At 44.4% G+C, this 26,407-nt stretch overlaps 1 protein-coding gene across 1 annotated transcript; it reads left to right on the forward strand.

Moving 5' to 3' along the window:
- The first annotated feature begins 3,154 nt into the window (after window positions 1-3,154).
- HABP2 (hyaluronan binding protein 2) lies at window positions 3,155-25,837 on the forward strand. The gene is made up of 14 exons (XM_059821357.1): window positions 3,155-3,185; window positions 3,786-3,871; window positions 12,063-12,099; window positions 17,150-17,278; window positions 18,394-18,501; window positions 18,951-19,067; window positions 19,432-19,551; window positions 20,532-20,703; window positions 21,143-21,237; window positions 21,373-21,613; window positions 22,491-22,633; window positions 22,983-23,117; window positions 24,621-24,766; window positions 25,661-25,837. Exons 1-14 carry the CDS (start codon window positions 3,155-3,157, stop codon window positions 25,835-25,837), a joined length of 1,737 nt encoding a protein of 578 aa, XP_059677340.1.
- Window positions 25,838-26,407: the final 570 nt, after the last annotated feature.

Consider the following 26,407-nt stretch of genomic DNA (forward strand, 5'->3'; position numbering starts at 1 on the left):
CAGGGGTGAGGGAAGAGCCCTTTTGCACATCCAGCAGAACTTTCTGCTGCCTGCACTTACTCTGGTTTTTGTTTGTTTGTTTGTCTTTAAAATTTTACTGTGCTTTTGATCTGAGCCCAAGAATTGAAACCATCACTGGGAATGTGCTGCTAGAGAGAATTATGAAACAAAATGCAACCGCAACATTTTAAATGTTGATTTAAGTGGTGTCTAGACCTCATGCTGGCTTTCTGCACCAAGATGAATTTCACAAAGACAATACCCCTCCTCCCTTGCCCAGATTTTGTATTAAAAGTCAATTCCCTATGCTCTGACTCAACTCCAGTCCTTCTGTATAAAGAGGAATAATAGGGCTTCTGCTTTCTTATTTTTATTTGACATGTGAAAAAGACTTGTATTTAATGGAAGTGGAGGGAACACTATAAAGGAAGCACAAACATGTATAGGGCTTTTGAGATATTACGTTAATTAAAGAAAGCCACAAAATGGTAGCAGTGGAAAAGGCCAAAGTTAAAGCATCCATCTGTGCATAGTCCATGCATTGCTATTGGGTCTGAAGAAAGATTTCCTGACCCTCAAAGAGACTGGCTTATGCTCTTGTGGGCACGGTGCTGATGGCTGATGCAGGCAAGTATTTCTAGAATCGCTGGTTTTATTAAAGTTGAATAGTAAATGTTTTTGGTTTGCTTTTACCTTTGGAACTTTCTCTCTTCACTCACAGCTGTGATGATTTATTTGTTCTGATGTTAATAACTAGATCTTCAGGTAGTGTATCTAACACCGTAATAATCCACACACACCAGACACACATAGCACAGAATACTCTTCATTCGTGTTGGAGGATGGAGAAGAGTTATCAGACAGGAAGGACTTGAAATGCTTTCCAGGATCGGAATTCAAGTGTTGTGCACAGTGGCAGAAAAATGTCCATGGGAATTATTTTTTCAGTGGAAATTCCCATTTTAGGGGAAAAGAAAAAGGACAAAGTAATGTTTCTGCTGTTTATTTTGGCAACCAAAACTACTCAAGCATTGTAGAGTACAATATTTGGTAGTAATTCCGAATAAATCATTGAGACGACAGTCTTTCAGGTTATTATTTTCCTTCTTTTATACTAGACATCACAGCCAAGATGGGGCACCTCTTGTGCCTAGAGATACTCATTAATATAGGAAAAAATACTGAGCCAGGACAGTTTAATATCTAAAAAAGCAATACGCAGTGAAAGAAGAGAAGTTACTACCCACACTCTTCAGGTGGGAATGAAAGAACATTGAGAGTAAATATTTGTTCAAGGCAGTATAGACGGCTCTGATCCGTGACTCTGATGACTTAAAACATTTGTTTTCATATGCTTATTCTCAATTTAAGAGGATTTGATGGTTCTTAACTAATTTGTTCTCCATATTTATTGTTTGAAGACACCTAGACTGTCATAGAGAAGTGCTTCATGTCTGATGAGCAAGCCATCATCACTAAGATGGGCTTGGAGAAGTAGGGAATGGGTCCATTCCCAAAAAAGTACATCTGCACCCGAATCCTGCACCACCTTTGAAGCCTTTTGCTGTGCAGAGCAATATACTCTATGCACTCCCATGCCCTGAATGGGCATCCTTCCTGATGGGCAAGGAAAGCAAGATGGTACATGTGGGCTCACAAAATTTAAGAATTAAAATGGCTCCAAATCTTCTTTTCAGTTTCTTGAAGCTCCTTACTGACAAGGCATTTCCACACATAGGAGAGAGGAAGAAGGAGTTTCACTTCTTTAAACTTTACTCCATATTCTAAAATCAGCAGAAGTTGCAAGCTGGTTTGCCTTTCCATAGGGTCTGACATGAGGACCACTTTGCCACGGACAGAGGGGCTGAATGAAATGGATCCATAGAACATTCTCACTGGTCAGAATTCTCCTGGGAACAAAGAGAGACCAGCAACCCTGCCACTTGTGTCTTATTCTGTAGATTTATGTGGCACAAAAAGATATGAGCATTATGCTAGCCCTCGGCACATGGCGAGATTTCACTCAGCAGCTTGAAAAGGTAAATTAAGTGTTAAATAGCACCCAGGATAACAGGGTAAGATGACTATGTGCCATGTAATGTTTTTTACATATCATGAGCTGCGCACAAGGGCATATCTAAATAAAATGCATAGGAAATAACATCACGCAAATATGATCTACATTTTTTCTTGATCAAAGAGGCTGAGGGAAAAAATAATTAAAAAGTAAAAGCCTTATGCAATGAGATTTAAAAGAAAACTTTGGAGGCTGACAAGATGCATCTGGCACAACTTCAAAGTCCATCAAAGTACATATAATCAATGTTTGTCAATAGCAGTTTTGCATCCTTTAATTTATCTTTCATGGATATAAAGCATGATGTTATTAGGATCCAGTCCATACCTTAATTCTGTTTGAGATTTGATGAATCAGGGCTCTATTAAAATTCAGTGCAAATCAGCTTACTCAAGGACACATTACATAAAGTCGTGCGTTATCTAACTCCTTTTATCTTGCTGTCTTTATAACTAGTTGAAGAATCTGGAATCTCTTAAACTTGTATGTGTGGCCACCAACATACTAAATCTCAAACACGTTTTGCTTGTAGGCACCCGCTTAAATTATGCACGTGTGGCATAATTAGCATACCTAAATTCTTTGTGTATTTTTTGATGTATGAAATCTCCTTTAGGATGTTCAGGCTCCAAAGTGAGGAACCATCAGAAATAAGGTTCCCTGACATCCAAATTTCAGCACTTGTCACTGCGTCTGCACTCAAGTGCTCACATCTTATCTTTTTCACTAGAAAGTCGCATTCAGGTTGAAAAATAATGAGGCCCTTGCAATTTCACTGTCTTCTTCCTCATATTTCAACATGTGGACACCCCTCCCATCCATTTTATTTACTGTACACTATTCAGGTCCTCCTGAGAAGACAACCGTATTCATTTTCCTCCTGGTGTTGTGTAATGTGCTCAGCACTATCCTATTTAACTGTTTTATAACCATAGAGAAAACATATTGCTAGGGACTTCTTTGTGAATTTGGGCTGTGATGTGGAAACACTGTATTTCTATCACCCTTTTCCTTCTTCCTACTCAGGCTCTAAACCGTCTGGGAGAAAGAATATGTCTTTTCACTTGTTTTCGTAACATGAAGCACAAAGAAGATCTGATCAGTGAAAGTTTGTCAGCATTTCCGCAATAGAGGGGTTTTTACTCTTGCAATAATATTGTGATTTCCTCAGTTCCTACTGTTGTCACAAATGCTTCAGCTTCTGGAGACTGGGGGTTACTCAAGAATTTAAATTTTTATTAAAAAAAAGATTCCAGGTTCTCACATTTGTGGAAAAATGCTTGAGAACGTGAACCTTGATGTCTGAAATTTAGAAAATCATAAGAAGCACACTTTCATGTATTTAAAAAATCCTTTATTTTATAACTAAATTCACTATTTTTTCGGGTGGAAGGGAGAGAGGTTAAGTCTGATTCATACTTTTTTTCAATTTACAATAATAGTTGAAAAATAGCTCTAATAGAAGGAAAATACTTTTTTCATTGTTAATTTATAGTATTCCCATCTTTGATACTTACTGACTTGAAATATTTACCAGCGGTCAATGCAGTGATTATCTGGACAGGATGCACTTATTTGATCAGGGAAATCTGTTGAACATTAAACAATATTTGAAGCATGGTTAATTATTTGCACTGAATTATCTCACCCTCGAATGATTGCGACTTGTCTGGAAAAACGTAGGCAAGAAGAAAAAGCTAATTTCAAGAAAAAACGAGCGTAAGGATGGTTAACAGTGCTTTGACCCTTCAAGTTCTTCCACTGGTCATTCTCCTAGGGAACAGCTGGTTGTGTGTGAGTATGTTTTTATATTACTTTTCTTGCCATGTGCCAGCTCTGCTCCTCGCTGAGCCCTTCCTGGGCAGCTGGAGCATGTAGCTGAGTATCCGCATTTCAGGACACTGAGGTGCCCAAGTAAACGCTGCATAAGAGGGAAGCCCCATGGTTTTTTGGAGCAGGTATCTCCAATGACAAGGAATGGCCCATCGGGGTGCGCTCGGCGGCCACCCCGCTCCCCGGGGTGTGCGGTGGGGAGTGCGGTCACTCCCGCAGCCCTGGGCGCTGAGCAATGCTCCAAACTACTGGGCTGCAGCATGGGCTGCTCAGCCTCATGCTGAAGAGACTAGATATCAAGATTAAAGAGGTCAGGGGTATGCGCTGGCTTGGCAGTTCTGCAAGGTCTTTCGTCAAAGGTAAAATTTACCCCAGCCATATGTTTTGGATGGCTGAATTATCATTGCTACTAACGTGGAAGAAAGGTTAGCGGCAAAATTTCAATACAGCTAGAGATGGCCAGAGCCCTGCGCTGGCAGAGCTTGATATACTTTCCCAAATCTATTCATCTCCTCTTTGAAGAAGACTGAAAGAATGGCTTGCAACCAAAGCAAAGTTAAAAGTCAGTTTTAAAAACATTTCTTTTGTCCCTCCAAGCACTGCAACCAAGTAGATTTTCTTATGAAAGAATTTGAGGTTCTTTCAAACCTCTGCTTTCTTAATGACAGTTCCTGTGCATGCAGGTTCGTATTTACTGAAATGCGTTGCAAAATTTCAGATGTTGACATGTTTAAGTTGAGTCCTTCGGGAAAAATATATGGTAAGGGGGTTTAATGGGTTATAGATCTTCTTTAAGAGCTCCATGAATTTACGATCAGTGATTTTCACAACACAATAGGGTATTTAATAATTAGTGTATCATCAGGACTATCTATCCGCTGACGGCAGTGGATACGGCATACTTGATGCACCGGTACACGTAGCAGCTTACTGGGGGGATCAATTCTAGGGTAGTTCAATGCCAGTTTTACAGACATTGTGGGAACCCAATCTAATATATATAAGCTCATAGTGAATCGGTTGTGTTAATTCACACTCAGTGAGGAAGATGTAGGTGCAGTCTTAGACAACACAAAGTCTTGCACAGATTTTTCCTAGCTAGTCCTAAGTGTTAGATTGATTCATTAGTTTTGACAATCCTAATCTGACTTTGCTCTAAATATTGCTGTGGAAAATGTAGTGTATATCTCCCCCCGCCCCTGAAAATTCATTAACATTGCTAAAATGCAAAAGCAATTCTGCTGTCACTGAAAAGCAGCACGACAGAATATTCAGCAGGCTAGTTTTTAATAAAACATGTTTTTTCTTCATAATTAATATAACAAGGTTTTCTGGCTTAGCACTTGGCATGGATCCCAGAAAAAAAAGAGGGGAATGAGTCGCCGTGACGTGACCACTGCATGACAAACATGTTATGAAAGGACGTTTTTGCCTTAATGATTTGGTCCAAAGAAAAAGTTACACCAAAATAGTTTGAATGAAAAAAAAAAATAGACTTTGCTGAAACTGTGAAAAACATCCTTAAATTTCTATTTTGATACTTTCCCAGAACTATCTATCTTCATCATTCTCGTTTTTGTTCAAATCTGGTTTTAGGAGCTTTTGAAATTAACACTCTGATTAATAAATGTTATTAGTGAAATATAGCGGAAGTCAAATGCAGATTTAGACAGTAGCTCATATCAAGTCAATCAAAATAGAACAGGAAAGCACTCAGACATTCATGGATCTGGCGGGTTTGGAGCAGGATGCTAAGGCAAATATTTCCATTCGGTTCTTTCATATTACCTGAAACGAAACTGATTTCACCCGCATGAATCCAAACTATTTCCATAAAAGGCAGGAAGCTGCATGATTGGTGCAAGTGAGAACAAAATTTCGTCCTTTATTTTAGCATATATGATGCAACTGCACCAAAGATTGTCTTCAGACATGACATGTTTTCTCAGGTTGGGGTTTTGGGGTTTTTTTGCTTTTAATTACACTATGTCCTCACTGATACACACATCAGCATTGTATGAACAGGAGCTTTTAGAGAAATCAATATGCTTTTGCTCAGCAAGATACTGTAGCAGAATTATGCCTGCCATAAGGTGTTGCATTGTTAAGTATTCCTTACTTTGCCAAAAATAAATCCAAAGAGCTCTGCTGCAGCAGGTTTTATCAACATTCAGACACAGCAATTCAGCTGCCTATCACCCTCCCTGACTTGGGCTTGTACTGAAGCAACTTTTCTGAAATACACACAGATTTAAATGGTATGCTTAAACGTTGTGCTGAGTCGGGCTAGAGAAATCCGCAACAGGACGAGACCAATTTCAGTCCCACAACACTCCGGTGAAGGAGCTGCTCGTACACCAGGCTGCAGCTCCCATTTAACAACAGTCTAAAGTGCTTCAGCACATGCTTGCAGGGAAAAAAAGGTGATTTTTAAATCAACAGATGTTCAGATCAGGCTTTTTTCCTCGTATCAGTGTTCCCTCCAAACTCAACACCCCTGGCAGCAGAGAGGAAGGAATGCAGGAGTCACAGAAGCAGAAGTGGCTCTTCACTGAATATTTTGGAACTGCAAAAAACTGATGTGTGCTTAGATGTGATGGAAAGTGTTTTGAAGTCACTAGCCGTGCCCAGTCCAATAACCAAGTGCACTCAGTAGCGGAAAGGGAAGGATTAAAGTATCACATTAATATCAAACAATTGCAAAGAAAACTTATCATGGGTGCCTATCTCCTAGCCGGCCCACGGATAGGAAGCTTTTACCAGCGGTACAGGTCTTTCCTTGCCTCAGGTGCTTAGAGACCGACATTTTAGGGTGTCCCAAAATGAACTCTGTCTGACGTCTTTTTCTACCCCCCAATGGATCTATTCCTGTATTAAATTCCCACTTCTGCTCCCCTCAGCCTCTCTCCAGTGCTGCACCACTCACGCGAGGGCTTTATGCTCCATTGCGTCGCGAACCGATCACTGCAAAGAGAAGTGAATACTGTCAAGCCCGTCTCGATTTGTGGCCCGTCAGGTGTAATGCCCTTCTGCAGCGCTCACCTAAATTTGCCCGATGCAGCAGGAAAGCAACAAAGCCTTGGGAGAGCCCCCAGCTAATTGTGCACCGCGCTCTCAGAGAGGGAAGCGTTCCTCGCTGACCCCTGAAGGCAATCAGCTTATGCCCTGAAGCGTGCAGGTTGATATCCCATGTAACTAAAGGGACTTAATGACTTTGCATAAGCTTTAAGTCTAGCAGTATAACCTGCATTCCCAGCACCGGCTGCAAAAGCGTTTGATAGTGCAGCACACTCGTGTTAGTGTGAGAAGGCTGGCTCCTGCAGCCCCCTTGAAACAGATTCTGTAGCTTCCCCTTGCTGTGGCATCTAAGGCTGACCCCGTTTTCCACCTGGGAGCACAAGCACACCTCATCCACAGGTGAGCAACTTTAAAAACACCCAGCTGCTACCAGGCCATCTCTCACAGTGCAAAGATTAACTTGGAATCTTTGATCTCTTGGAAAACAGGAGCAGGTAACTCCTGTGCAGAGAACCAAGCTGGTTTCAGCAGCACCTCCGAGGGCTGTTGCTTTTTCCTGGATCCCCGTGGTTTCTGAATCAGGTGCTACCATGGGAAAGGTTCACAACTGAATAATCAGCCAAACAAAGACTTTAAATGTAAACTTCTCTGGGTACCCAGGGACCAGTCGATAAGGAACATGTCATTTACTCTGAGGCACACGTTGCCGTTCAGCGTGGAGGCAGGAGATGTCTTGCGAGCAGCGAGGTGAAGAACTCAGAGGTTTTGGTGGAATCCTTTCAGAGAATGGTTTCCCAGGCTAAAAATACACCATGTGTTGCATGTGTGCTCCAGATGATAATATGCCCTGCTTTCATTATACTGCAACCATGGCCTTGGCTGAGAAATACAATGTCATTGCTGGAAAAGCCACTTTCCCTTGAAGTTCAAAGACTGCCACTACCCAAGATGGTTGCAGGCAAAAATCTGGCCGATTGTAAGAGCATCAGAACTGTCGATTCCCTCCTCCTTTGGCGAGAAGCCCAGACAAAGATTCCCACTGAGAGCTGTCAGCGGGATCAAGGGGTTCACTACGAAAGGCAGTAGTTGTGTCTGCCCTCATGGCTCCTTCATGCCTTATGTCAGTCGTGGATGGAAGTTGATCAAATATCCAACCTCATTCTCCAGTTCATCCCCATCCCACCTCCTTCTCAGCTGCAAAGCCATGACTGCACAGAAGAACAAATGAAAAGGGTAATATTTGTTTTTCTGCCGCGAAGGCCACTTCGTTGTAAGTTGCAGGAGAATTTGCACGACTTCGTGCAATAAAGTGAATAGGCCAGTTCCTACCAATGCAGTTTGATGTTTGAACCCCTGTAGTGCTTTGTTGCAAAGTGTGTGTATGTGTAGAGGTAGTTTTCATCCCTCTTGCTAGTCATACATGCCAACTTGAGTAGCTACACTGTTTTCTCTGGAATGACTTCTGTTTTGCACACATGTAAATTCACAGCCTAACCCTGGGTTGTTGCCTTTGTGCTGTCTGTTTCTCCACCTGCTTTTGTGTTTTAATTATTCATTTTGATTGTAATAAGGGGTAGCAAATGTACCCAAGACAAAATAAACAGTTCAACTGCAGAATGCCCTTGGCAGCTGTAAGTAATTTCCCGTGAATTTGGGGTCAAATCTTCCTGGCTTTATTCAGAAAGAATCACCAGAGATTAACTGGACATTTTTGTCTGAGAAAGAGCCGTAGGATTCTGTCCTGAGACCAAGAAAGCTCATGGTTCTGGCATTACTGTTTGAAATCTATTATGTTTCATTAGTCTCTCTTTCTTGAGGAGTTGAAATGGAAAAATGGAGAGTATCATGTATTTGCAGCGTTTAACCTTGGTACAAAGCCTAATTAGCAAAGTTTGGATAGTTCTTTCAGGAAAGGAAGCTTTAGTGAAGTGCTAATCATTGCAATGATGACGACAGACAACAAAGGTCAGGTGAAATTAGGATATTTTGAATTTCAGCCATTTTTCCACCATTTTTTCTAGAAGCCCTATAAATGTAATCAGCTCCATGCTCAGCAATGCACTGGTACCCATATAAGATGTCTCCCTCAGGTTTTTTTTTGCAGGGTTTCTTTTTTATGAGCCTAAAGTAATAAAATTTAAAATTGCTCTCTGCGAATTCTTCCAGCTTCGTCCCCCATCTCTGCGGACCTGCTGCAGACAGGATCCAGAGATTTTATTCCCTCTTGAGAGAGAGCACACAAAGTATCGGTGTCGAGCTGCAGCAAGGAGACTGTTTGGTGAAACCAGCCCCACAGCCTAATTTCTTCCCCCCCCCTTTTGTTTGAATCCTGCTCCTGGCTGGGCTCAGTATCGCACCTCGTCGGAAAGACAAGATCCTCCTCTGCTGGCCACCAGCAATACGGCACGGCAGGCAGGATGCCCTGCCTTCACTGTCCCTGCCCGCACCCCCGCCTGGACCCCCCACTCTGCAGTAACCAACCTCTGCTGCCCTCCTAACAGCCGCCTTCTGCATCCCACATCCCGCATCCTGCATCCCGCATCCCCTCATGGCACAGAGGAAAGGGCGAGCTCAAGCGGGCAGGAGAGAGGAGGCGAGCGCTTCTCCCTCCTCTCCTGCGCACCGCCATGGAAAGCTTCATGCAAGGAGCCAAAAGGCTAAAATTTGGGCTGGCGAGGGTGAAAATACTTCAAAACCAGTGTGGTCCAGTGAGTGGTCCAGCAGACCTCAGAGGGGAGGAGAAAAGTCTCCATGCCCAGAGGTCAGATTTGCCTGGGGTTTTGTCCCCTGTGGCTCTGCTGCTGCAGCTTGTGACAGGCGCATGATGGGGAAAAGCTCCAGGACAAAACGGGACACCAGAGCCTTATAGTAAAGATTGGGCTTAACTGGACTCTCTGTGGCGGGTGCTCCAGGAGCTTTTGTTCCCAATAACATTTGTACTGTGGCAGCAGGTAGATGCTTTCATCCAAAAGCAGGAATCAAAATTTGGGACTCAGCCACACTAGAGTACAAGCCACTGCCTGCTCTGAAGGATGTTACTGGAAACCTGCACATTTTCTAGGGCACCAGTTTGTTGCAAGAGGCAGTTTAGGGTAGCCGCCCTTTTGCAGTCAGCTCTGCCCATGGAGGAGTGCTTGGGCAGGAGGGGTAGGTGGGTCATCTGGAAAAGAAAGTAGTGTAGCAAAGTGCTACGTCTCTCGTCTTCTTTTCTTGGTGTGTGAGCCATCCCCTTGGGTGTTGTCAGGCTATCATCTCTGCTCCACAGCTGGAGGAAACTGAGGCACAGAAAAGCATGATGCAGTCTCGTCCTGCACCTTGCTCAGCCTGGGCTGAAACCCTCTGGCATTCCCATGCGGTGCCAAGGGCTGCCCCAAGTGCAGGGGCAACCTCACTGAAGTCACACCCTTCTGCCCCCAAAGGCTTTCCAACCCCATCCGGCAAACAGCACAACAGGGCACCGCGGAGAGCTGGGGGGGGAGAGGAAATGTTTCTCGCTTCATCCTGCTCCCGTTGCTGCTTCCTTGTTCTTTGTTTCATCTATTCCTCCAAAAGAAAGGAGTACACTTGCAGGGTTTGTTTTGGTCTGTGTTTATGGATGAACGCTACCACTAATTGTAAATGGAGCAATTAGACCTTTTCTTTCTACAGTCTCCATTGCATCCAGGGTCTGGCAAAGGATCTGACGAACCCCGTACCTGCCCTCAAGAAACATATACACCAAGGGCAGAGCTTTTACAGCCTTCTCATTTACCGTCATCTCTGCTCTCATTCAAGAGGGGCAATTGTGTGAGTGTGTGTGTCTTTCCAGCTGCAAAGGATTTAGTTCTGTATGTGTGTGGCTCACTTAAGTGCACCTGGAAAGAGGCTCCGCTGAGCTGTTCAGGGGACATCGCTCTCATTAAAGTCATCGGGAAAGGGAGCGCTGGAGTGTCTGTTCTCCCTGGCTCAAACACAAGAGGGACGCAAACGTGCCTGAAGCAAAAACTCATTTATATATTCCAGATAATATTCGCAAATGTGGATTCTGAGCTTTTTTGTCCTGTTTCTTATTCATTGCTTCTGATTCATTCGTTCTTAGTCATAATCAGTGTTAGCTGAGACTGCCTTCCTTCTATATACTGTTCCTATATAACGCACAACTAAACAGGGCTTATATTTACAGTTAATTGTATCTGCAGCAATCTGTAGGTGCACATAATAATCGTGTGTGTATGTATGCTGTCTTTATTACATGTGTTAAATTGTTTAGAAATACATTTTCTTCTCACAAATCATGTGAGGGATGAAGAATAGCAGCTCCAACTCTCCTTCTTTACACCCGCTGTTAGCATGTTTATTCTCGTTACAGGCAGGTAATCCTGTCCGCAGCTGGGATTTAGAGCAAGAGGGAAAGCGAGCTGAAATCTTCACGCGGGGGATGCGTCCCAGTGTGGAGTCAGTGCATCTCCTTTCAGACAAGCCTCACTCACCCTCTTCAAAGGCTGAGAGCTGTTTTCCTTTTTCTGTTCCCTTTTGTCGCTTGCCCTTGATCATGAGCCAAACAGGAAAGGCTGGAGCCCCACGTTGGAGGTCGGACACATGGCATTTCCTCACGGGAAGTGCCAGAAATGTTCTCCATCCAGAGGTTGTCGACAGCCTTCCAGCTCGGAGGTCCAGATCCCACCGGCTGCACCAGGTGCAGGCTCCAGGGCTGTGCCACGCTGCCCGACCTCCTCTCTGCCCTGCCCGAGCATGTCCCAGTCTCTGGCTTTGGCAGCCGGCTGGAGCGTGGCCTCTGTCCGTATCTCAGAGGAGTTAGACAAATAGTCAGTGCGTGGTCACTCGATAAGCAAAAAGGCAATTTAACTCGTTCAGGACAGGTTTTTCCCAAAGCACAGCAGCCCTGCGGCTTGGGCTGGATGCTCAGAAAAGCCAGAGCTCCCGCCCAGGTTGTTGGGAGCAGTGGGCTTTTTAAGACATTTTGATAACCTTTTGAAAGAGCTCTTAAAATCCAGCCCAGTTAGCTCCAAAGTGAGTAACGAGCTTGTCTGGATGTTCAGCACTGGGGCAAACAGAAACTTTGTGCCATGAACCAATCTCCATGCTCGCTTTTTTCCCCAGAAACTGATTCTCTTCCCTTTTTTATGTCATGCAGGCTTCCCATTTCTTCTTCCTGGCCGACCTCCTAAACGGTAAGTGGTTTCCATTTCTTCATTTTAACTTCTGCATACAAAACTGAGAGGCTGGTGAGCTGGTCCATCAAGAGCTTTTGCTAGTGCCCGGCGCTGAGTTTTATTAACTTTCTGCACAGCTTTGCTGAGCTTAAAATCAAGCCTGTGATCAAGTAGAGAGTCTGTTTGACTTTGGACAAGTAATATGGTGAGCAATTTCAGACCTCCACATGTGCTCTGTGTCAGTGCAGGAGACAACACTGCATCGGGTCCCAGCCAGGAGCGCGTCTGGCACACCGGAGCCCGAAACAGTGGTACAGCAGCAGTACCAATTTGCGGTTGAACAAAGGGTACTTCTAGACCACACCTGCAACTCACAGCTCTGTTCCAAGCCAGAACTTTTCTGCCACTCTGTGGCCTCACGTGCTCAACACAGCTTTGGGGACCCATGGGTGACACAGTGGGTCACGGGTTGGAAGAGAAGTCATGGTGCTGGGCTGCAAACCTCACAGTAGATAAGTAGAGAGTCTATCTGTGCATGCAAATTGAAGGTCAAATAAATGAAGGCTAACTTTCCCTTGCAGCACACAACTAACCGTGGAACTTATTTCCACAAGGTTTTACGCAGAGTGCAAGAAAGTTCAAAAAGTGTTTACAAGCTCATGCAAGTAAAAATCACTGAAAGCTGTGTAGCATTAAGATATTGATAAGAGAAAAGCTGTGATGAATGTTGTGTGAGGATCTGTAGATACTATGTGAGGATTTTTACATCCTTTTGCAGCCTACTTGGTCCACATAAAGGATTATGGTTTTATTGCTGAGTTTAGTATTTTTGCGGGTAAGCCCTGCTCCTCCTTTTCTTGATTTCAGTGGCTCTTAGATCTGAATTTATAGTTTATAGCTAATAAAGTATTAAATTAATTTTGCTCCTTTTTCTGCAAAAAAAGAATGTGGCTTTTACTATGCACTCATCATTCAGCCACATTCCTCTTCATTCCAGCACTGTTTTGGCTTCCAGGTCAAACCTGCGAGTCCAGCAGCCTTGTAGCTCATACAGCACTGCTTCTTTCCCCAAATCAATGTTGCTCTTCTAATACGATGTGTGTGGAAAACAAATTTCCAAATCATTTGTGCATCTAAGCTCAGTATTTAGCTTCTGCAAGTATTTGACCATGGAGTCGTGCACCTGGCTTCAGGCTTTAAGCACAAGTCTTGTGCAAACCGGCTGATTTGCTTTTCAGTGGTGGAGCTTTCACAATTTCTTAATTCATTCCCTCTCCCTATGCTTTACGGTCCTTACCTCGGTCCCTCCACTGTCCCTGTAATCTCCCACTCCCCATCCTCCTGCAAGTCCCCACTCCTTCAGCCGTCATCGGCCACCTTCGCCCAGCGCCCATCCCTCTAAGGAAAAGGCACTGCAAAACTGCTTTTAAGTAACTGCCATAAAGCTATTTGAAAGGCCTGCTGCTCCCCCTTCTTTTGCTATTTCTTTCTGAAGCCGCAGATACTCCCAGCCACAGCCCGCGTGGAAGGGAGGAAATACCGTGAGGTCTCGTCTCTGCAGAATTCAATGGAGGACATGTCATTATTTAAAATACAGTCAGGATTTCAGCCTCATAAAAATAACACTACATTATTCTCAGAGCTGCAGACAAAAACTATTTAGAAAGGTGGCAGGAAGACTCATCCTGCTTAAATTAGGCCAGATTTCAGTCAATCCCCAGAGGTTCAGAGAGCTTGAATAAACGCTGGGTACTTTCTGGCGCACTTGATGTGTGTTGGCAATAGACTTTAACTTTGCACATCACTCATCTTGACAACTGCAGTCCAACAAAGTTACCTTGCAATTCAGGTCACTCGATGGCATCCTAATGCATCACTTTCCCACTCAGAACATTAGTCATGACTCGATCCAGTGAAGGTTTTGAAAACAGTGTGACTGCCGGTGTTGGGATATCTGTTCTCTCCATAGCAGAGAGCTCGAGTAAGCTAATGAACAAGGGGATATTGATCAGAATCCATCGCTTGATTGACAGCTCTTGGCAATGTGAAAAACTGCAGATGAAAGCTTGAGCAGTTTAAAAGATCACCCAGACCGCAAAGATGATTTGAAGCTTTAAAAGTCAATCTCTGCCTATCAATTATGGGGGGATTTTTTTGTACTACACAGAGGAAAGTTATTCTTTGAAAATTTGCATGCAGGATGTCTAATTTAATTTCATGTAATAGTCACATTTCAGTGACAAATGTCAGATCACTGCTTTTTTTAAGCATGTTAAGGTTTTCCAGCACTTACAAAGAATGAACACTCTGATTTAGTAATATGTTTAAATCAACCAGTGTATCAGACTTTGTGCGTTAATTATGTGCTCAGATAAAAAAAAGTGTTGTTTTTGCTTACTAAACCTATGGCTTGTTATGAATAATTAAAAAAATGGAAAGGGAGCACTTCTTAAATAAGAAATGTGGAAGCCAAATAGTTATTTAGTGTTGGAGGAATGATAAATAAGAAGACATCTTTTAGTGTGATTCATGCACCCAAGTCAGGGCTTTCTGTTCTTTGTTTTTCACCGCATCATGCAGCTGGGGAGGACATGGAGTAGCTGGGAGATGGGAAGCATCACTCACATGGCCTGGAGGAGCTACTTCTCTTCCACAGTTTTGTAAAGAGGGATGGCAATGGAGAAAGCAGGGATGCTGGTGATTTCTCAGATCAGCTGCACTCTCAATTCACCTTGGTTGGTCTCCCGGCCAGGCAGCTCAGCTCACCGACTCCCACTATTCACACAGGGGGCCAGGGTACCCAAAAGGGTTTGCTGATGTTTTCCGAGCCCTTTCCACATGCGCCCTTAACTCCACAGCTTGGTCGTAAAGTTTCACTTACTGGTAATTGCCAGCCCATGAGGGGGTTGCTCGGTCCCGCCCGCTCGACTTCAGCCTTGGCCACCCAAAAGTGCCCTCCTTAAGGGCTGCCAGATGCCAGCCTGGCCTCAGGTGTGCATTAGCCTGTCCCAAAACTGCCCAGGGGTCATCTGCCCCATCAGTGCAAAGAGGGGTTTGTGCTCTTCCACCTCTCAGAGCCACCAGAAGCGAATGTCCTGCAAAATGTGAACTGCATTTTTGGCCAACTTGGGGTTTACTGCAGAGATGCACTTAAAATAGTCCATAATGGGTCAACAAGTAATTTCGTAAGTGTTGTCAATAAACAACTAATCTGTTGCTAAGAAATTATGCCAATGTAACAAAATGAAGTGACAGTATTGTCATTTCTTAACACCATACTTGCACTGAGCAGTTGGTTTAAAAATCATGGTAGATGCTTCTACAGCGGCTTAGCTGTTTGTGCTCATTCGGAGCACTTGTTTTTCCTCTGTCGACTCAAGAGAGTCCTCACCAGCCTCTGTAAAGCATGCTGGGCGTGTTTGCAGTCTGTTTTTGGCAGCCGTAACTCCCCTGTTCATCCTTCATAACTTTAAACAGGTATATCTTTTCCATACAAAGAGCTACCCCATCCCTCAGAATACTTCTTAAAGCATCTGTGGAATAAAAGCCAATGTTCCCCACTAAGATTTTGAAAATAAACAGGGGAAACAAAATCAGACTCCTTCAGACAATTCCCTCAAACTCAAGTCCGCTTGCAAAATCTCCCCTCCGACAAAGTGAGCTTGCAGGCTGCATTTCAGGCAAAACCCTCTTCTTGTTTTTCTTCCTTAACTACATCACATTAAATTTAATTTTGTTCACTGTAGACAATGTCCTTATCTTCCAGTGAGATCCTTCTGTTCCTCAGCAAGGCACACACTTCTGCAACACTTGCACACCGTCGAGACTCAGCTCCTCTGGAAATAATGAGCTGAGGAAAAGGAGTCTTGACTTGACATAGCAATAAATGAGGTGAAACTTTCCTCTTTTTTTTTTTTTTTGGTGAGAAATGAGAGTTGGCATGTAGGAAAAAAAGAAGAAAAAAAGATGGTTCTATTTTAATATGAAATATGAAACACCCATTGTAGAAAAGTGGAATTTCTATATTTTTTTTTCAGAAGCAAAGAAAGAATAAAGGTAAAGGCTGCAAGTGAATGAATGAGGAGAGAAAACTAAGATAATGCAGTTGATAATCAGTTCAAGGCAGAGCATTATCCATGGGGCCATCGGTCCAGCCCTAGGAGAGAGCTTTTTAAAATGTCTCTGTGCGTAGCTTAGCTTTGCTCATTACCATAGCTTGTCTTTGAAACACTGCAGTGGCTTCCACCAGCAGCAGCCATACCTGTGCAAGGAGCTGCCAGCCCACTTTAATCAAGTGACCCCCCAAATGCAGGCTGGCAAAGCTGCAGGTCCCACCGGCGCTGGGCTCCCCGGGAGGATGCCGGCTGCTGGGAGGCTGCAGGCTCTGCTGAGGCAAGGACGGGCTTTGCAGCATGTCTGCTGAGCCGGGCCTCGATCCTAGAGAGGGGTTTTGTGGACGGGGAGCTACATATGTGTGCAGGTGCCTTGGGCCGTCGCTCCCCTCCGATTTCCCTCGAAATGGGTTTCTGTGCCCCCCCACATGCCAGTGAAGGTCTTGCCTCGTGCTGCAGCAGCGGTGATGCTGGTGATCAAAGCAGGTGGAGAAAGAAAACCCCTTCTGGTAGGAATCCAAATCTCCTTTTCTCACTGTGCTGGCAACAGCCATCAGCATCTCCCCTGGCTGTGGTGCCGCACAGGGGGCTCGTGCCCATGCCTGCAGAGCCCCCCGCCTGTGTCCCCTCCACGGTGTCCCGGCTGCCACCGCAGGAGCCGGCTGGGCATCCGGGGCCCCAGCGCCCTCCAGGAGCAGCAGCAAGAGCAGAGCTGGGGCCAGCGGTGCCGAGGGGTGCCCATACTGGGTGCTGGGTGAGCTCTGCCCACTCCAAGGAAGAGATGAATGGCACCTTCGGTCCTCAAGGCGATGCAAGCTCTAGACCCACTGACACCCCAAACAAGCTGAAGGAGAAAAGGACTGTCCATCCCAGGGAATAACTTCTTTTATACCTTCTCTCCTTCTAGCAGTTTTAATGCCTTTGTTTGTCTACCCTCTTTTCACCTCTCCCTACAGACGAGGCTGATGACTACGAGTACTACGATGAGTACACACAACCAGAGCAGAACCCCTTCCTCCAGCAGCAGCCCTCGGAGGACCCTGACTGGTTTGAGGCATTTTTTGGCTACAGTGATACTAGAAAAGGTACCTCTGAGAGGTGGGCAGGGAGGTGAGGAAGGGGTAAAATCCCAACCCTGCACTTGCAGCATGAGCGTGGCAGGCCTCGGCTGCCAGCCTGCTCTCGAAATGCCTGCATCAAAGGGATGAGTTAGGAGGATTGTTTGCAGTGTTCTCCTTTGTATTTCTCTTGTAAGGCGCCTGTGTTTTATCTCCGGGTTTCACAGGATGGATTCTGATCATGCAGAACATTTCTGATTGCTACTACAAAAAACCACAGGCTTATTTGTCTATAGACACTGTAATTGCTGTTTTCATGGGATATATGTTCTGTATTTATGCTGGGAATCAAATGTAGAGCAGGTTTCCTTTTTTTTTCTTTTTTCTCAATTGCAAGTTTTTTTCTTTTCCTTTCTTTTTCTGTTTTGCTAAACTTCTGGAGAGCAAGAAAGGATCCGTGAGATTGCTCAGGGAACACAAAAAGAGAGACAGGGAAGTTGCCTGTGTTATCCCCCAGCACAAAGAAAGCAGAGCTGGTGTGTGGCTGTCCCCAACACCAATTGATCCTGGCAGCCTGGAGTGGAGTGGAGAGGCTGAGCATGGTGTAAGGAGCAGCACTCAGGTGACTCTCAGCAGGTGCCTGCTCCCTTGCAGCAATAGCCACCCAGGGGTATTATACAGTACAGTGGTGGTGGATGGCTTTTCCAGAGGAGATTTAGTGCCATGCTGCAACCAGGGCAATGCCAAATACAGACCCCTCCACAGTAAGTGCATGAAGGCAGGTGCCCAGGGCCAGCTCTGGCTCTTAAGGCACCTGATTCTGCCGCTGCCATAGAGGCAAACCTGGCCCTGAGCAAAGGAAGGGACTTGCCCCATTACAGCTCCATCGTAGACATGGCAAAGGGAGCTGAGGAGCTCCAGACCCAAAGCCGCGAGCTGTTAGAGCTTGCAATAAGCTCTGCGGCAATTCGTAGCTGCTCCTGCGGCTGATGAGCTGATGCATAAATGCGGTACCTGTTACAAGGGATGCTGTGGCCAGAAAGGCAGCTTTCTGCAGTCGGAAAATGCGAGAAGAAAAACCAGGTGTTGGAGGTGGAGAAGCTGAAAGTTAAACTAAAAGATCTCCATCTTTACCCTAGCAGACCCATGCTCCTCCAACCCCTGCAAGAACAACGGTAGGTGTGAAAACAAAGGAAGCAGCTTCAGCTGTCTCTGCCCCAAGCCATATGCTGGGACTACGTGCGAGAAAGGTAATCGCTCTGTTGTTAACTTACACTCCTTATTTTGGCAACTAATGTTACTGTTACAGCTCTGTCAATGAAAGCAAACACAGGGCTTTATAAACCCATTGTTTGCTGGGGTGGGGGTTTTGACAGCCCACTGCAGTCCTGTTTGTAGGTGTCACACTTAGCCCTTGTTCAGACCAAAGTCTGTCTAAAGTGGTATCCGGTAAAACAGACTTCAGGTGTGCAGAAAGTGGTCTTCTACCCGGTGGGCAGTGGTGAGCTGCTCGTCGGTCCTGCAGATTTTTTGCCACAGATACTGTGGACAAGAAGGGAAATGCCACATCCACACCAGCCAGATGAAAGCCTCCTCGAGGCGTTGGGAGAAAACATGTCTTCCCATGATCTCCACAAGGGCACGGCTCTTGTGCACACACAGACACTGATGAAGAACCTCATGTCTCTGTTTTCTACAGTGGAGGACATGTGTCTGGAGAAGAGGTGCCGTGGGGGAGACTGCCTGATCACTTTAACTCCACCTTATTTCCAGTGCAGCTGCAATCATCCCTACAAACTCCCTGACTGCCAACAAGGTGAGCACAGCCCCATCAGAAAAGGCTCCCGCTTAGCGGGGCACTGAGTGAATTGCAGCGGGGACTGCATGGCGAGGTCACCTCACGTGCAGCCCATCGCAGAGGGTAGTCCTGCCCTGGTCACCCAGCCTGAGTCTGCTATGGCTGCCATCCGTGGGGCTGGTCAGTGGTGAGTCATGCTGGATTTACAGGGTGGTGGTTCACTCACTGGCGAGACCCCCGGTGATAGTATTTTTCAAGAGTTCATAAAAACTTGAAGCCATCAGACTAAGTGGGACCTCTCCCCAGTTTCCGTCGGGCATGCGAGTGGCTGTATAGCGTTCAGCCGAGTGACAAGGCTGTTCTGCGTTTTCCACGTTGACAGGATCTTCACCATGCAGACCAAACCCGTGCAAAAATGGAGGTATCTGCATACGGCACAGAATCAGATCGAAATTCACCTGCAAGTGCCCCAAACCTTTCAGAGGGAGATTCTGTGAGATCGGTAGGTCACAGCTCAAGGGGAGAGGGTAGAGGCGAAGCCTCCAGACAGCCAAGGACTGGCTTCACCCTGCAGTCGGACTGATTGATGCCGTCATCGCACCAAGTACCTGACTGCACCCGGGGCACCAGCCTCCTCGGGGAGAGTGATGGAGGAAGAGTCTGCCTTCTGCAGCCACCATCAGCAAAGGGGCTCAAAACAGTTCCCATACTGATGTTTTCTAAGTGTGCTTCAGCAAGGTCCCACTGGTATATAATGAGCAAACACACATTTCCCAGAGGTTGCACGTGTCCCATGGAGAAGTAATGTTGGGCTTTCCTTAAACACCTGAAAGCTGATGTAGTGAAGATTCATGTCTAGTTGCCTGTGACTCCCCGGGCTGGGATACGTTGATGGGTCGCCAAGAGCATGGGATTACTCCACCCTGCATGGAGAGCCTTCTGCCTCTGCAGCACCACCACAGTCACCGCACCCCACACATGTTTCCAAGGAGAAGGATTTGTTCCTTTCCCTTTTAAAAGTTGATTGCACTTCAAACTTCATATGCCACATTGCAGGTGACTTTTCTTCCACCTCGCCTACAGATTAGGTTCACAATCCCACAACCTTCCTTTTGGCACATCCATTGCCCTAGCATGATAGTAGCTCTGTGCCCACTTCTGTCTAATCCTGCTGATACAATTTCTTGCCCAGGCCACTGACGGAGAGATTCTGCTTTGGCATTACGACACCTCTTAGCTGCTAGGTCTACCACGCAAAGAGGTTTCAGGCACTTGAATTTAGTCAAACTTCAAGCTGGACGGATGTTGGGGCATTACTCTTATTTCTGGCCTCCGTAGGATAAGGGATATCTTTACATGACCCAGCAGGTCGTTCTGATCCTCCATAAAATGAATGTAGGGCAAGGAAAGGGAGGAAGAGGAACCACTTTGCACAAGGAACAACACAAAAGTCATTTTCATATTAGCATTGTCTTCCTATAGGACTGGATGATTGTTATGAAGAGGCCTCCTCTATGTACAGAGGAAGAGTGAACCAAGCAGTGAACGGCAAGACCTGCCTGCACTGGAATTCCCACATCCTCTTGAACAACCCTATTAATGCCTTTATGGAGGATGCTGACTCTTATGGCATCGGTGAACATAACTTCTGCAGGTAATATTTTGAAGAAGCAGCTGTAGAGGTCTATATCAAAGGGAGCACTGAGGACAAATTGCTCATTAATTTGGCAAACTGATAGTGTTAAGATCTCACATCTTTCTAGACACTGCCTGTCTATAAAATACCAGGATGTTAGAGGTGCATTCCCTAAGTCACTGTACTGATGTGAATTTTCCATAAGCAGCCCTCATTTCCCTGAATCAGTCCCTCATTTTTCTTTGGGTTAAGATAGATATGGGGATAGTAAAATGGCAGAAGCCCCACTCCCTTATCTCAGGCATCTTCTTTGTCAAATCTTATGAAAGAGTATCTTTGAAGTTTGGCTCTCATATGGGAGCATGAGGCTGCTCTCCCAAGAATCCTCTGCTCCTTCGTTGGTTTCATGGAGGTTTCCTCATTCCCATTGCCTGATGCTCTCAACTGTTCCCTTCAGGAATCCGGATGAGGATGAAAAACCCTGGTGCTACATCAGAAAAAATCACAAAGTGGAATGGGACTTTTGTGATGTTTCACCTTGCTCAGGAACAGGTAAAGAATTAGAAGTGAACTCTTTGGCAGCGTGTTGGTGGTCCAGAGGAGCAGGTGACCCCCTGTTACTTAACTCCTCCAGTCTGATATTATCTCTGCATTATACATCCGCTGTCTCTTCCAATGCAGCTGAAGAGAGTCCATGGCCAACAGACAGCCCAACAGACCCACCTGGATCAAATGAATTATTCAAAACATGTGGACAACCAGAAATTCAAAGGACACTCAAGAGGATCTATGGTGGAGCTAAGACTACAGCTGGCAAACACCCCTGGATGGCATCTCTGCAGATAAAGACTTCAAAAAGGAGCAGTCATTTCTGTGGTGGAGTGCTAATTAAAGCATGCTGGGTTCTTACTGCTGGGCACTGTATTGAGTAGGTGCATGTCCTATGCCTAGAGCAGATAAACGTATAAAAATCTGCATGATTATTAAAGACAGTTTGGAATCCAAATTATTTGCAATTCAAACGATTGCTGGGGATCAAACTGAAAGGCAAACATATATGTGAAAAAATGAACACATACATGAAAATATACATATACTTAAAATTGGTGCTTGCTGGAATAACAAATTAGACTTACCCCCCACTCACCTAAAATGAGCTAAAATAGTTGTGTGAGAGGAAAAGAGGAGGAATGTAACAAAGTTTTGCAATTTATGAAAGAAGGACTTCATGAAAACCTCAGGGGATATTGGGAGACCATAATCAACATCACATATTGCATCATAATTAAGATCTCCAGAACAGCCAAAATATGCTTTTCACATTCATTTTTTATGTGTCAGCTACCTTAGAATGTGACATTTCCTTCAACATTTTTGTTGAACAGGTTGGATACTACTACCCTTGAAAGTAGTAAATTACACACTGGAGATCATTCCAGCACAGATGATTTTAAGTATGCCCAGACAATGGCAAGCAATTGTACTCCCATGGCTCCATGAGGTACCACTCATGATCACAGCCACAATAATAGACTCCGTGCACACTGCTACTCTGCCCCAAAAAGCAAAGAAATGAGTATTCATGTAGCTTTAAATCATTTTATTTCATGACTGCAACAAGTTAGGAGCACATGTATTGTCTAACACCACCGCTTCCCTGACTAAGCCCTCCTATAGCAGTCTTAGGAAATCTTCTGGCCATGCTCTAAAAGAGGAAGCAATATCTTGAATTCCAGATACTAAAGGTGCAGGTTTTCACCACTGGTAGACAATGTCCGCATGTAATTTACTCCTTTTTTTTGCAGACAACCAGCAGAAAATCTCCAAGTAGCCCTTGGAAAGCAAGACCTCAAGAAGAGAGAGCATCAAGAGCAAGTATTTGATGTGGAGAAGATCATCATGCATTACAAATACAGAGAGAAGAACGGTGTCCCACACAATGATATTGGTAAATTCCTTTTATTGAATATTCATGTGGCTCACCTCCAACCTCAGTTGTTTGAAACACCTCTCTCCAACTAAATTCAGTGTAAAATTCCCATTGAGAATATACTCTGGAAATAATTAGGCCAAATTGTGGTTTAGACCCATTTGAATCTTTGGGATGTGAATTGTGATGGGCAGGCAGAAGTCACTGGCGGGGGGAGGTAAAAAAATAGGGGCAGGTCCAGCACGTAGTGCAAACAGCACGCCAGGTATATGCAGCTTTGCAGAAGGTCGGGTTACAGACTGATAATGATGGCTAGGGATTAAAATTAGCTACAAATACTTTTTGTTGTTGCTTATCTTCTCTCCAGCACTACTTAAATTGAAGCCAGTTGATGGTCACTGTGCAGTGGAAACAAAGTATGTGAAAACAGCATGTCTGCCTAACTTCTTCTTTCCCGTTGGGACTGACTGCTTCATTTCTGGATGGGGCGCGACAGAGACAGGTATTTATGGGCTAGCTGGATTTCAGTGGGTACTTCCGTGGCAAGGTGGGCTGGTACTTCCAGTAGCAATTGCCAGACCCAAGCGTGGACCTAGGCAGTTAGTAAAACCAAGACATGGAATTCAAAACTAAGGACGCTAAAGCCTGCTGTGGAAATTACTCATTAGCAGAAATCTCCAACTGCTAGACCAACCAAACCTTTCAGAGTTCTGAAAAAATCCCTGATGCATTTTTTTTTGTTTGCCATCTGACACACCATGTTACGATTTCATTTGGAGCCAGCAATAGAAGCAAGAAGGTATCAAGAGAGAGGCTATTGTATAGTTTGTGTGTTTCAAGACAGGACCAAGAAAGATGGGAACTTTCACATGGTTTTCCAGCCCATTGGGTCAGATAACACTTTTCAGAAGCAGCATCTGGATCTTCAGATGCGCTGAAAAATAAAAAAAAAAATCCAAAGCTTTTCAAGTTCAACCAGCTCTATCCAAAACCTTTCTTGCCCGCGGTAAATCCTAAGGGGAGAAATTACTATGCTTAAAAAAAGATAATGGCAATTTTCTGAAAAATGCATTTTCTCATGTTCTGATTGATGTGTTGCTGTAAAGCAGCAGAAGGAAAATGTGTCACTGAGGCTGCAGTAGGTGTCCTAGTGCTTTGTGACTGATACAGCCTGATAGGATACATAGGACCAAATTCTTCCTTCTGATGTAACTCTCATTGAAGTCCACAAGAGACAAGCGTGTTCATTTGATCAGAATGCACCAACAGAATTTAATGGACATTTTTTAAAAGTTCCAAATAAAAAGCCTCTCTTAAAAAGGGTACGGGGAAATTTTTTTTTTCCCAACAAAGAATATCAAGTACCCTGTACATGTTCAAACTAGATGGCTCCTTCTTTGAGCAGAGCTATTATTAGCATTTCAGGAAATCACTGCAGAATGGAATATTTCCTGAAACTCAAGCAGAACTAAACTTATAAACCACCTTTAATTATCTACAGATGTAGAGCTTTGAAACTCTGGCTATTGCCTTTAGATGTCAAGTTATGTCTTTAGATTCATTATAATTAATCATTGCCCTTAAATATTGTATGATTTTCAGTTTTCATCTGTTTCATTAGCCTGTGTGTTAAAACATCTAATGGCACCAGTCTGAGAAGTGCTGAGCAGCTCGAAGTCCCATTGGGACCCGTGGGAGCTGCAGATAACCAGCACCTTTGAAAAGCAGAATTACATGGGTAGAGCTGATCGGAGCCAAATTCTGAATACCTGACTTTGCTTTTGTTCAGGCAACAATTCGGTGTCCTGAGTGAAGCTTCCAGGTTCCAACTCTAACCCTTATCATTTCAGACAGATACTTCTTTTCTTCCCACGCTAACCCATGCACCCCCCCTGCTCTTCCCCTTTCCCATCCAAATGGCAAGCAAGCTCCTATTTCGAGCAAAGACAACATGTAACAGGATTGGGAGGAAGGTGACTCCTTTTTTTTGGTGCACATCCTGTAGATGAAATATCCCGTCAGCTGTTAGATGCCAATGTCAAGCTGATTTCGCAGAGGAAATGCAATGCACCCAGAGCATATGATCACATACTGGATGAAAGCATGTTTTGTGCAGGAAATCTTCAGAGACTCGGAGCTGATTCTTGTCAGGTCTGTTGCTTTTTGTGTATTTGAACACTAATTTTTTGTGTAAATAGTCAGGCTGTGCAGGGTAATAGCTTTGGCAGGGTGCTGCATATGTATCTGTTTCTCCCATCAGTGTATTTCAACAGCCATAGTCTTTCTTCAGTACAGTTTGAGATGTATATCCCCAGAGCTAATGTTGTCACTGCCAGCCACAGGCAGATCTGTGGAATATAGAGACTAGCCTGGAAAGTTTGGCTTCAGAGGCAGTTTGTCATAATAACCTGAAAACTTGCCTTTTTTCTCTCAATTTTATTATGGCCTCTGCCATGAGCACCAATTCTAATCTGATTTTCACTATCAGAGCTAAGACTTGCAAGGAAAGTCAGGATTGATATTTCTTTTCATTACAGCTAGTGAAAATGTGAAACAAGTTCCTATTTATACTGTTGTAAGAGAGAGAAGAGTTTGAGCAATGCTTCCTGAGGTGTAAACTACCCCTGCAAGCATACTTGGCAATAGAAATCACCAATAAAAAAAAAAGAGACTAACCAGCTCAGAATAACATTATTTTGAGGGGTGTGGGAGAAATCAAGTGTTTTCTTTTAGTCAAGGATCACATCTTCATCTTTCTGAGCTCAGGCTCTGAATCCCTGGTTATTTCATGCCTGGGAAATTTCATGTGACCTTGTCAGATATACATCACAGACCTGAAAAAACAAAAACTTACATCCAAAAAGTTTGGTATCATTTGACCTGGTTCCAGAACTGCAAGCCTACTCAGGAACTGAGTAGCATCTGATGGTACATCTGACAGGAAAAAAACATCATTACAGCTTCAAAGTCTTATGATGGGAGAGAAGCATTCTTATTTTGGTTAACATTCTGCTTCTTGTTTTGAACATGTGTGCTTTTTCTCAGGGAGACTCTGGAGGCCCATTAACTTGTGTTGAAAATGGCTCCTACTACGTATATGGCCTTGTGAGCTGGGGCGATAAGTGCGGGTTAAAAAACAAGCCAGGAGTTTATACCCAGGTGACAACATTTGTCAGTTGGATTAAATCCAAAATTCGGTCTGAGTCAAGGTCACTTCATTAGGAGACAGCTTTGGAATGACAAATGGTAAGCTTGAGATATTTACGTATTTTTTTCATTTCCCCAAATGCCTCCTCTTCAATCAAAAATGTTATTGATATTTCTTCATGGCCTACATGGGGCATCCTTCATCACCATTTTGAAAATAGCCTTAGAGCATTTGCTAGAATGTCAGTGACAGTTTTCCTGTTGGGGTCTATGAAATAAGCCCACATTTTGTAGGCAAAACAGATCAGAAAGTAAAGCAACTGCAGTTCTTCCCCAAATCAATCAGAGCCGCAGTTGCCAATGTTTCCAGTTTTGCTTTTGAAGCCCTGAAAATTCTGTAGGCTCAGCTACTGCCACCCTTTCCTTCTTCCCCTCATGCCCCTGGCTAAGGTGTGTTTTTTCTGCGCTTTTCAGACCCTGACACCTAAAAGCTATTGGTGTGTGCTCCTAAAGCCAGTGCCGTTTTTCACATACATAAAAATTATCATGTGCCTATGTTTGCAAGACTGTGGCCATTGGAATTATCCGGGGAGGGAGGATCAGGGAGGACAATTCTTTTTAAAAGCACTTCTGTAGGGCAAATAA

The sequence above is a fragment of the Gavia stellata genome, chromosome 9 (assembly GCF_030936135.1).
Source record: "Gavia stellata isolate bGavSte3 chromosome 9, bGavSte3.hap2, whole genome shotgun sequence".
Taxonomy (NCBI): Eukaryota; Metazoa; Chordata; class Aves; order Gaviiformes; family Gaviidae; genus Gavia; species Gavia stellata.